A 12,695-nucleotide genomic window follows, 5' to 3' on the forward strand; every position below is an offset into this window, starting at 1 on the left:
CCCAGGCCCAGAGTTCATGCCCCACAACCGACAACAACAACAACAACAACAACAACAAAACCACCACCACCACAAAAACCCCAAAACAACAATAACACCAAAAAATAACAAAAAAAAACTTTCAGAGAAGCTGCAAAATAGTTGAGAGTTGAGGACCTAAGAGCCCCATGGCATACTGATGGCATGGACATTATAAACTGAGACTCAGAAACAATGTTATTATAACCACACATCAATTATTGATGTTGAGAAGAATTTTGATGAAACTATGATTCCCTAGTTCTCTTCAATATTAAGTATCCTGAGCTCTCTGTCAAGCTCTCTAACAAGTTTGTTGTTAAAATGTTGTTTTCAGAAGTCATTGGCTAAAGCGCTCCTTCCTCTCTGAGGTAACATACCTGTCTATAATCTGCCAGAGGTAGGAACAGCTTGCTCATTCTGCTTCCAAATGAAAAAATGAACATTAGATATTTGGATGACCTAGTCTACAGATTCAAGAAATGTGATCAAGTTCATTCAAACCATTTTTTTTTCATTTTATCAAGACATGTTATTCTTTCCACCTTGTGGTAGATATTCATGCTTCTTTCTAGGACTTTGCTAGTTAATCTGACTGAAAGCTGAAACAGGTCTGCTTTGGCCTGTCATATCTGCACCATGGGTTACCTCATCATATTTGTAGACAGAAGCTCACATTCTCTACCTAGCATCATGAGTAGATTTAACAGTTATTGCATGTAGTTCTGAACATTAAGGTTTCAGTTGTGAAAAATGCTATTTACAACATGACTCAGATGCTGGTCAACAGAAAGTTTTGGGTGCTAGGTGAACATGATTTGGGGCTGTACACAGGTAATATACCTGATGATATGGGGGTACAAAGGTGCAGTGCAATTTTTGGTGAATCCCTATTAGTAAAGCTCAACCTTCCTGAAAGCAACAATGGAAGATCTAAGTCTTAATCCCTTATACTGAGGTGCAGGTGCTTCTCAGCTATGGGAGGTGGGGTGGGAGGGATATCTCTGGTCCTTTCCTTATGTCTTCTGAGATGAGCAGGAACAGGGACCAGGTTTACAGGAGGAACTTGCCTTTGAGAGGAATCTTCTTCCTTATGTGCTTTGTATTTTCTACTTTTGAACAGAAGAGGAGACCATGAAAAACAAGGGCAGCAGGCTGGGTGCTGGTGCTCATACAAAGGCTGAGACCTGAGGATCATGTTCAAAGCCAGCCCAGGCAGAAGAGTCCACGAGACTCTTATCTCTTATTAAGCTCTAAAAGCCAGAAGTGGAACTGTGGCTCAAGTGGTAGAGTGCTGGCCTTGAGTTAAAAAGCTCAGGGATGTAGCCAGATCTTGAGTTTAAGCCCTAGGTCCAGCATAAAACAAAATAAAAACAAAACAGAAGTATGGCACCTCAGTGTCCCGCCTCAAAGATGGCACTTTCTTCCCTCTTATACCCTCTGGGTACTGTAACAAAGACTGAGCTGGTTCTGTCCTTTGCATTTTCTGTCAGGGAGCATTTCCTAATTACTAATGCCATCTGATTCCCATTATATCCTGTTAAAATATTATTTCAAGTCTAGGAAGACACAGGAAAGAAAACCCTAACATCAAAGTGGACAAAGAATATGCCTAGATAACACCTTCAGGAGCTGGCTTGAAATGATGCACTGTGGAACTGCACATCTTCTTAATTCTTAGTTACTCTTTCCCAGAAAAGCCCCAGACAGGCTTCCTCAATGAAATGGTGAGACAAAGGACAGCCATACTCACTATGCTGGAAATGAACTTTACAACTTGAGGGGGAGGAGAGCTGCGGGGGGGAGGGGAGAAGGGGGCAGGGAAAGTGGGAGAAAAATGAGGGAGGGGGTAACAATGTTTGACAAGAAATGTACTCACTACCTTACTTATGTTATTGTAACCGCTCCGTACATCACCTTTACAATAAAATAAAATCAATTAAAAAAAAAAGAACATGTGTAAAGGTGATGTCAGGTACTATCCAAGGCACCTGCACAGGGACTGGTTTCTCCTTGTAGGGAAGGCCCCTAAGAAAATGGTGACATATGCCCAGTGGTGCCTTGTGGCCTCCAAACCAAAGCTCTGCCCGGTGGTCTGGACTCAGTAGCCAGCCATCTGCTCTTTTCTCAGTCAGATTAGAGGGAAATAATTGGAGCAGCTGAAACAAGAATATTATAGCAACCAAACATATAGTACCCCAATACAACCAGGAATATAGCAACCAAAATCCAGTAGAACTCTCCCTTTTATTTCTCAGAGTCATACATAGATTCATTCATTCAGTCAGAACAACTGCTAAGAGTGGGATGATTACCTGATGTCTCTTCCTCCTCTTCTGACTCCTCTTCTTCATCTTCATCCTCCTCGGACACATTGCTGTCTTTCTCAAGTTCACCCTTCTCAGCCTTTTCAGTGTATCCCTCTAGCTTCTCCTCCCCAGGCTCCACCAGCTTCTTTTCTAGGCTAGAGGTCAGGTTCAGCATGGCCAGATCCGGGAGGCTCCCTTCAGGGTGGGCCAATCTGTTGGCAGAGAACAGCTGAGTCAGAAGAAGAGGGCCAGGAGAAATAAGAACCAGGGGCAAGTCAAAGGAGGATAAATGAAATGAGAATCAGTGCATGTACAAAGACCTTGCAAGGGTGGGGGGGTGTTAGATCTTGCCACCTTTTATTGGTTTGTTTTAAGTTCTTTTGAAAAACAAACTCTCAAGTCAGGTTTTAGAAGCTTTTCATACTCAAGTTCCATTGACTAATCAGGAATGAGAACTATTGACACCTAAACTTGACATTTTTCTCCCCAGAGGAGACAATGGTCAGAGTTTAGGATGTAGAAGCATGAAATGGCACATGTAGAGCAAGCATTTCATGACTTCACGGGGGGACTTACTCATTTTGGTGGATTGGTAATTTTTTCTTGATGCTGCTCAATGTAATTGAAATAGAGAGGGAAAAAAAGGAGATGAGAACAGAAGAATTATAAGGAGAGTCAGAGATCATACATCATGCTACACATCACTCACTATTGCATTCCTGTATGCCTCTTGCAGGAACCGCCTAATGCCAAGTGCATTCCAGGACGGCATGAGTAGCGTGCTTTTGCTGTGACCCTAGGCTTAGCAAGTGATCTGAGTGGAAACGACTGCGGGCTTGTGAGGAAGAGAACATAGAGACTCCTGAGGCGAAGCTTACTGTGCTCTTTAGGAACGCAACAAACCATCTTGTAAGAATCAGGAAATTATCTTTTTTTCAGATTCTTAAATAATGTGTCTTCTCAATCAATGTTGGCAGCAGCTAACCCCACTCTACCAGCTTCGAATACAAATGCAACAGAAGCAAAATGCTCTCAGGAATTGGGATATGCTGGCATCAGCTCATGCCTGAGGGTGACTGATGGCAGCTGTGGACTGGAGGCAGCAGTGGAAGACAGTAGGAGGGAACCTGAGCCTGAGTGAGAATAAGGAAGTTCTCACTGAGCCCAGACAGCTGCATTGAGCCTACAGTTTCTCTCATACTGTAAATGACAGGTACAATTCTTCTCTCCCTTGTAGGTATTTCTCTCTCTCTCTCTCTCTCTCTCTCTCTGTGTGAGTGGTGTGTATGTGTGTGTGTGTGTGTGTTTTCTGATCCTGGGGCTTGAACTCAGGACCTGGGTACTGTCCCTGAGCTCAAGGATAACAAACACTCTACCACTTGAGCCATAGCTCCATTTCTGGCTTTTTTTGGTGCTTAATTGGAGATAAGAATCACATGAACATTCCTGCCCACTCTGGCTTCAAACCATGATCCTCAGATCTCAGCTTCCTAACTAGCTAGGATTACAGGTATGAACCACCAGAGCCTGGCCTGTTTCTTTTTTAAACCTGTGGCATTAGGCTGCTTTGTCTATGTCCTAAATGTGATTAGATATGGACACTGCCACCTATTTCTTTACTTCAGCAGTGCCAGATTATACTATGTAAGTGAGAAGACACTATGATTAGGACCAAGAATTTGTGACCATCTTAGACCAAGAATTTGTATCTGTATCAATTTCATACTGACAAGAAGACAACTTTTGTTTATAGAGCAAAAAAAAAATTCTTAGCCATGAGACTATTTATGATTCAGGTAGAACCAGAGCAAAATATCCCAGTATTTCTGAGCCTTGGGCAGAGATAGAGTGAGGTCAATCATTAAATGGAGGAACTGAAGGAAGACCTGGAACAAGTCTTTCAGAATATCTGCATTTCTTTCTAAAAACTTGTAATCCTCTACAAACCTATGAGGTAGGTGGGGCTGAGGATGAAAGAGTCCTGAAATTCCATCACTCATTGTTGCTCATTGTACTCTGAAACAATCCTTATAAGGAAATGGGGCAAGTGGCACCCAGGATCCTCTGGAGCAATTGAACCTTGAAAGCTTGGGGTGACAGAGAAAAAGGAGAAAATGTGTATGGGGCTGTTGTGTTCTAGCATAGATGTTTGCTAGCTATCTGAGAACTTTGGCGAGTCGTATTTTGCATGGAACATTCATAGAATTGATGTGTCTTAATCAGGTAGAGATGAAAAAGTACACGATTGAATGATAATGCTTTAAAATAATCTGAATTTTTCTTAGTATCGATCTATCTATCTATTGCTCAATTTTACTATACTTTTATGGAGGCAATAAAGAAGAATGTTGAAAGCATGGGGTTTTGGAGTCAGAAAGACAGGTTGAAAGCTCGGTGCCAGTGGCTCACATCTGTATCTTAGCTACTTATGAAGCTGAGATCTGAAGATCACAGTTCAAAGCCAGAAAAGTCCATGAGACTATTATCTCTGATTAACCAGCAAAAAGCCTGAAGTAGCTCTATGGCTCAAGTGATAGAGCACTAGCTATGAATGAAAAAGCTAAGTAAGGGCATGAGGCTCTAAGTTCAAGCCCCAGTACTGGAACAGCAACAAAAACAACAAATTGAAGCCCAATGAGATCACTTCCTAGTATATAAAATGGCAAACTATTTAACCTGTCCTTGTAAGTCTCCATTTGCTGATCTGTAAGCTGGAAATAGTTGTGCCTACTTCATACGATACATAGAAAACAAAGGTAGTTTCTGTAAGTACTCAGTTATATTAAGACATCTTTTTTATTGTGATTAAGTGATTATATAATTCCCCAAATTTCACAGTATTGTGGGATAGTGATGCTCAGTTAAAGTCACAAACACATTCTAACTTTCCTGGAGCAAATTGTTTATCATGGTCTATAACATTTATGAGTTCTATGAGCTTTGCGATACAGTTATTTCTTCCACATTTGTGATATGTACATCTTTTGTTTTGCATAGCATCAGCTGTTCCCTCTTTCCCACTTGTTCCCTCCCTCCCATATATTAAGCCGTCTTTGAGGACAGGTTTTCTTATATTGAATTTTAATAACCCTTTAATATAAAGGCATAATTAGAAACATGCTCTTACAAGGGACCACTCAACAACGGATAACAGAGCAGATGCCAAACTTAGTATAATCCTCAGCCCATTGACAGTTTGTGTACTTAAAAGAAACATTCAGAACACATTCTGATACTTCTTCCTGGGAATCTATCCTCCAACATTTTCCATGGGTTGTTCACACTGCTGAGTGTAGCTTCTGACCACTGAATTCACTGGGAGGTAGGGCTTCATTCATTATGGATGTGTCATGCACAAATGCAGAGGGTTAATGGGCTATTGTTCGCTAGACAGATCAGCTGCTCCAGAAAACTATTAACTCAGCTTTCTTTCCCCTTAGCAAATAATAATAAAAAAATCTTGAGGGGCTGGGAAGGTGGCTCAGTGGTAGAGTGCTTGCCTTGCATGCATGAGGCCTGGGTTTGATTCCTCAGCACCACATAAGCAGAAAAAGCCAGAAGTGGTGCTATGGCTCAAACGGTAGAGCACTAGCCTTGAGCTGAAGAGCTGAGGGACAGCACCCAGGCCCAGAATTCAGGCCACAGGACTGACCAAAAAAAAAAAAAAACTTGACTTTTCCTCCCTCCAAATTAATATTGAGAAGTACACTCTGGTGAATAAATACATCCCTCAAAATGTCATGCTAAGGAACTTAGAATACTTGAAATTCCTTTTTTTTTTTTTTTTTTGTTGGTCGTGGGGCTTGAACTCTGGGCTTGGGCACTGTCCCTGCGCTTTTCAGCTCTTCAGCTCAAGGTGAGTGCTCTACCACTTGAGCCGCAGCGCCACTTTCTACTTGCAATTCTTTTTTTTTTGAGGGGGGGTCTAGTCATGGGGCTTGAACTCTGGGCCTGGGCGCTATCCCTTAGCTCTCCAGCAAGGCTAGCACTCTACCACTTGAGACACAGTGCCACTTCCGGCTTTTTTTTTTTTTTTTGCTTATGTGGTGCTGAGGAATCGAACTCAGGGCCTCATGCATGCAAGGCAAGCAACTCTACCACTGAGCCACCTTCCCAGCCCCCTATTTGCAATTCTTTTTTTTGGGGGGGGGTCCTGTCATGGGGCCTGAACTCTGGGCCTGGGCGCTGTCCCTCAGCTCTTCAGTTCAAGGCTAGCGTTCTACCACTTGAGTGACAGCGCCACTTCCAGCTTTTTTCTTTTGTTTATGTGGTGCTGAGGAATCGAACCCAGGGCCTCATGCATGCAAGGCAAGCACTCTATCATTGAGCCATCTTCCCAGCCCCCTACTTGCAATTCTTTACTGATCATTTTGTGTAAATTATTTATTATTCAGAGGAAGGATTTTTATTGTAGGACTCCAAATAGACATGCTGATGGGCCCACTGTATTCTCAGAGAATCTCTTTCCTCTACTCTCTCATATCAAATGATGACATATGCCTGTCTCCATAGGGATTTCCCTTTCTTCTCTTTACATTTCTTTATCTTTACAGATACTTTTGTGTCGTTGCCTTTATAATGGTTTAGGCTCTGAGCTCTGATCCACTTCCTGAGCATTTCAGAGGTAAAATGTTTCTCTTCTTTCCAATTGTAACTAAGAGATACCATCCATCTGTTCATTTATTCATCCACTCTTTCCTTTATGTCTTCAACCTGTGCACTTCTTTGTACCCACATCATTTAATTTTCAGTATGTTTTGTGGGCACTCTTTTCTTGAAGGCAGAATTCTAGTCTTGCTCTCACCAGCTCCTTTGCTCAAGGCAGTGTTGTTTTTGGTACCCACTGTGGCCCAATGAGTGCTGAGTCTGATGTTCTGTGCTCTGGGGACACAATCTTTGTTGAAACAGGCGAAACAAATTTTACTCTTGAACTAGGATGAAAAAGCTACCTATTAAACTACTTTCTACTGAAGAAAATGAATTTTTGGGGCTGGGAAGGTGGCTCAGTGGTAGAGCGCTTGCCTTGCATGCTCGAGGCCCTGGGTTCGATTCCTCAGCACCACATAAGCAAAAAGAAAAAAGCCGGAAGTGGTGCTGTGGCTCAAGTGGTAGAGCGCTAGCCTTGAGCTGAAGAGCTGAGGGACAGTGCCCAGGCCCAGAGTTCAGGCCCCACGACCGGACCCAAAAAAAAAAAAAAAAAAGAAAATGAATTTTTTTGCCACTGTAAAGTCTCCTTTGTTTATATATTATTCCTCTGTGTGTGTGTGTGTGTGTGTGTGTGTGTGTGTGTGTGTGTGTGTACTGGGGATTGAGCTCAGGGCTTGGGTGCTGTCCCTCAGTGTTTTTGCTCAAGGCTGGCACTCTACTCTTTGAGACACAGAAGTACATCTGGTTTCTTTGTTGGTTTGTTGGAGATAAGAGTCTCAGGACCATTTCTGCCCAGGTTTGCTTTGAACTGAGATCCTCAGCCTCCTGAGTAGCTAAGATTACAGGCATGAGACACTAGTCCTTGGCTCTCCTTGACTTTAAATTATTTGAATTTGGAATATGTGAACTGTAAATGTACTCATTCTTTTCATTAGAAAAATTTGTAGTTTATGATATCAATAACAGTAAAGTCAAATACCTTCCATAATTTTAGTTTATGATCTCAGTAATATTTAGAGTAGAATATTTGTTGTGTTAAGGATAAATTATTTCCTAGAATCCATAATTAATTTTAGGAGATTGAGTTCACCTATAAGCAATTGCTTTGTGAATTTAATATTGTATCTTACACATGAATGGTAGTGATTCCTCCAAAAATATCCACTAAGCAAGATTGGATGTAATAGTTTTTGCTCCTGAAAGTTAAAATATTATAATTCACACTGATTATTAAATTATTTTTATTTCCTCCACCTTTCACATTATTTGTCAAGGTGACTCAGGAGCACATGCTGTGAAAAGAGGAACCCTTTGTTTGATGTGACTTCACAGGTATTGCTCTGGCTTCTTTTATGTTAACTTTCCTCCATAAAAGAGAGATTTAACTGAGAAGAAGATAATGGGAAAGTTTTAGTATTCCAAGATTTTAACTATTTTGGTTGATGCTGACCCTTGCTGTAAGAAAAACAGATAAAGACAGGGTCATTCCTTCTGCTTGGAGAGGTAGGGCTTACACATTCACTCAAGATTTCTGAATGGTGTCTGGATCTTAGTTCTCTACTTGGCAGCTAAAAGCCAGAAGCAGACTTTTATTCTCTCATGCTGTCTAGAACACTGGGTCCCAGCAGACTCCAGCTAAGCTTCATTCTATCTCCCCCTACACCTCCAATACTGCATCCTTGCACCATTTTGCCTCCTACCAATTGCTGCACTTGGTTGTCTACTTTAGGATTTAGCCTAAGAGAAGTTTTTGTTGTTTTGGGGCTTGAATGCAGAGCCTCTCACTCTTGCTTGGCCTTTTCACTTAAGGCTGACATTCTACCATTTGAACCACAGTTCTAAGAAAAACATGAATGCCAGAGGGAACCAAAAATCTTTCAGCTAGTTTGTTAATGGAGTTAATGCATGTTTCTCTTAACTAAATACTAATGTTACTACTAACCATATGGAATATGGAGAGTGAACAATTTCACTGGCATGCTTAACAAAGTAAGAATAGTTTGAAGATACAGAACCTCAAAGATCTTTGCTCGGTGTTTGTGGGACATTTTGTGGACACCTCGTACACTTACAAAGCTCATTGTTGTGGATGAAAACTCAGTGTGAGTTTTCTCTCCCAGCTCAATGGTCCTCATCTGAAAGCAGGGCCACATTCCAGTGCCATCTTTGCACATTCTATGGTCTGCAGACAAATGATGAAAGCTACTGAATACAAAAATATTCTTCTTCTAGTCTGTGTTGATCTTGCAACTAGAGATATACTTGAAATTTTGATGTTTGTAAACCACATATTGTTGTGATTATTTTTTGTTTCAGTCACAAAATGTCTACCAAACGTCAACTAAGGGGTAAGGTTGAGGGGTCAGTGACTTGTGAACATTATAGGACATCCAGGCCTGAGGAGCTTATGCCTCTAGCAAGGGAGATGAGCCAAGCAGGCAGTGGAGATCTGAAAGGCAGAGTATCAGGACAGCCACAGTGACAAACTGCCATGGGAATTCAGATAAAAGGCAGATGACTTTTAGCATGTGTGTGTGGAGGAGGTGGTTCTTAAGCTGAGCTCTTAAGTACATGTATAAGAATGAGACAGACTCTCAGGTAAGCCTTGAACTGCTTCTACCACAAGATAATAAAGTCCGAACATAAGTTCGGACTGACAGCAACTGCTGAGCACCAGCTGAAGACCCTCAGCAACCTCCACAACCACTTGGCAGTACCATTCGGTGTAACACCAAATGGCTTAGATTGCAGAATACATCCATGAGCATACCTGGAAGCCACTCTCCACTACCTGATGATATATTTTTCACTTATAAAGCAGGAAAGAGTTTAACATACCAAGAAACATTTTCAAGCAAGGAAGAAAACATCAAAGTACCCACCTATTTATTATTAGATACACACGGCCATTGACTTTGGCATGGCTGAGAGGTTAGACAGAAGCACAAGGAGGCAATGGGAGACAGGAGGGAGAGAGAAAGAAGACTGTTAGAGACAGTGACATAGGCTATATCTTAGGCTTCCTATCACCAGTTGTGTTGTCATCCACACCGGTTGTGCAGCTCAGAAAGAGTGTAGGCAGCAAGAATTTATAGAAACAGGAAATCAGACACATGCAGGAAAAATACTCAAAGATAATGTACCTCTATTTTCTTTTTTCTCCAACATATTCCAAAGATATTCATTCCCCTAGTTTTCTAGTAATTTTTATTTAATATTTTTTACTAGCAAGTAGTTGTACAGAAACGTTTCAATATAATGTATCAGTTTGTGAGTACAATACCTCTTGTTATCCCTTTTGTTATTTTCCCTCATCTCTCTAAACTCCACCTATCTCCTCAATTTACCTAATTACATTTTCACATATGTACATTAAACATTATCACTGCATTTGCCCACCCTTCTTCTCTCCATTTGTCTATCTCCCTCCCCTTGACCTTATTCCTTTGACACTTGTTCCAGTTTTTTTGATATTCATTTAGTTAAACTATAAGTTAATAGTTATACCAAAGTTATGCCCCGGCATACACCATGCTCTAGTTAACATGTTTGTATAAATATGACGTTTTATATATTTACATATTTAGATCTATCTTCCATAGATGAGAGAAAACATGCACCCTATTCTTCTACCTCCCAGTTCACACTAAACAATAGCAATACTTAAATTCTTTAATGGAATTTTATGAAAGATAACTATGGTGGACATGGTTTCTTTCAGATCTTCAAAAACTGAAGTTGGAGAAAGAGGTTGTTTTGTTTCTAGATTTATAATAATATTTTCTAATGAATAATTGATAAAGAATTTTAATAAGATTATTAGTAATTTACATTTAAAATGGGCATATTATTATGTAGGATAAACTATTATCAATATAGAAGATCATATACCTGAGATTGCCTTAGAATTATAATAGTTTCTTCTTATGTATCTCATAGAACATTTTCTTAATACTAACTTTATATACAAAAGTGGCACTTGTCTATATTATATGTATGAACATATAAGCATACATACACAGTGAGCAGACAGGAGGAGACCTGCTGGTTACTGACAGAAACAATAATGTGACAATTTAATAACTAATTTCAGATTTGTGGGATTTATTTATTTTGTAAAGTATCAAAAGGAGGTGAGCACAGGAAAAGCAAAGAAAGGCAGTCTGTTCCAACTTGGAAAATGTCTTTTTCTTTGTTATTTTCATTTTAATTCAGCCACTGATTAAGACTAAGACTAAAACATACTGTGATGTAAAAAGTTGTTAGTTAAAATACTATAATAAGAAGAGTTGTTAAAAGGTGGGACATAAATTTTATGCTTAAAGTTAATGTTTGAGGACTTCTCCATCAAAATTTTGCAGGAAATCTCAAATAAGATAGCATGTGTGAATTTTTTAATTTCTCCAAGGTTCAAAGAAGCTGTTTTTCTACCGATCTGAAAATGGAACCACATGTGCTTAAATTCTTTTCAGATAGCTGAGTTTATGCATTTCCATCTCATGTCTAAATTTTCTTGTAAATATCACTGTTAGAGAGTGATCCTGGCTAAGTCACCACAGAGAGCAGAGGAGATAACAACCTCAAATCACCCCAGGTTCTTCAGGTCTGTTCTCTTTTTGCCTGTCCTGCAGGAGGGTAAGTGCCATAAAGCAGGAAACAGACAGCATTTACCTTCATGTGGGACAACTCTCCTTACCCAGAATCTGCATAATTGGACAGGGCAGGGCAAGGCAGGGCAGAGCAGGAAAGACTTAAAGGCAATTCTGGTACAAGTTCAGCTCTTATATGCCCACTGTGTCCATAACCTGTGATATCTTTAGACTGGTAAAAATCTTAGCTACGCTTATCCTAAAATATTTATAGACTTTTCTGGATAAATTATGGCCTGTATCTGTATTTGATGAATGAAGGCAATAAAAAGCCCCTGCATACTGGAAAATCTTTGAAAGAGAAGAAAATTCATGTGGAAAAGATTTGGGAGGAAAAGTATTTTTTAAAGGTTTTATTAGTAATGATCAATAATTACATGTCTCACAAACATAAATATGTTCTGCCAATTAAAAATATTTTTGGGTGATGCTGAAGTCTGAACTCAGGGCTTTGAACTTTCAGGGAGTGCAACTATACCATTTGAGTCACATCTCCAGCTCCTAAAGTATTTTCCTTGACTATTGGATATGATATCTGAAAAATGCTGGCAGTTATAGTTAAAGCATATATATGATTAGAGTTGTACAACATATTAAGCTTACCCACAGGTATCAAAGTAACGTTAAAATGATCAAATAATAATAGTACTAGTCTTCATAAACTCAACCTTAAGGCAATTTTCCTTACCAGCAAGTACAAATTTTTAACAAAAACTTTATTTTTCCCAATGTCTGATTATCTCTAACAGTGATGGGAGTAAATGTATGGGAGTCTGACCATCAGCCCCATCCATACATGGGTAAGATGGCTAAGAAAACATCTAACAGTTCTATTGGTTGATGGTCAGTTGGAGTATACTCAGAATGAAAACTAAGTATGACATTAAAACAAATACAGAAGCAAATCTGTAATATCACAAAATATTTTTCATCATCAAATAGCAGTGTTTCAGTTACCTATAATTTTAGTTCTTCTTGGAACAGAACATTGAAAGTTTAGTATTTCCTAAAATGAGAATAAAATCATACTTCATGTTGTATTCATGTGATCAATTTTTTTCTTTGAAGACAA

General features: G+C 39.7%; 1 protein-coding gene across 2 annotated transcripts in view; it reads right to left on the minus strand.

Moving 5' to 3' along the window:
• Positions 1–12,695, minus strand: part of Piezo2 (piezo-type mechanosensitive ion channel component 2) — a 427,547-nt gene that overhangs the window by 83,299 nt on the left and 331,553 nt on the right. Inside the window, exons 18-19 of one of the 2 annotated variants that reach the window (XM_013035843.1) lie at positions 9,857–9,898; positions 2,334–2,539 (exon numbers count right to left, since the gene is read on the minus strand). In XM_013035843.1, the coding sequence (XP_012891297.1) occupies positions 2,334–2,539; positions 9,857–9,898 (248 nt within the window). The remainder of the gene's footprint in view (positions 1–2,333; positions 2,540–9,856; positions 9,899–12,695) is intronic. The other variant, XM_013035844.1, reaches the window with a different exon arrangement.

This window comes from Dipodomys ordii, unplaced genomic scaffold, assembly GCF_000151885.1.
Source record: "Dipodomys ordii isolate 6190 unplaced genomic scaffold, Dord_2.0 Scaffold226, whole genome shotgun sequence".
NCBI classification, from domain to species: Eukaryota; Metazoa; Chordata; class Mammalia; order Rodentia; family Heteromyidae; genus Dipodomys; species Dipodomys ordii.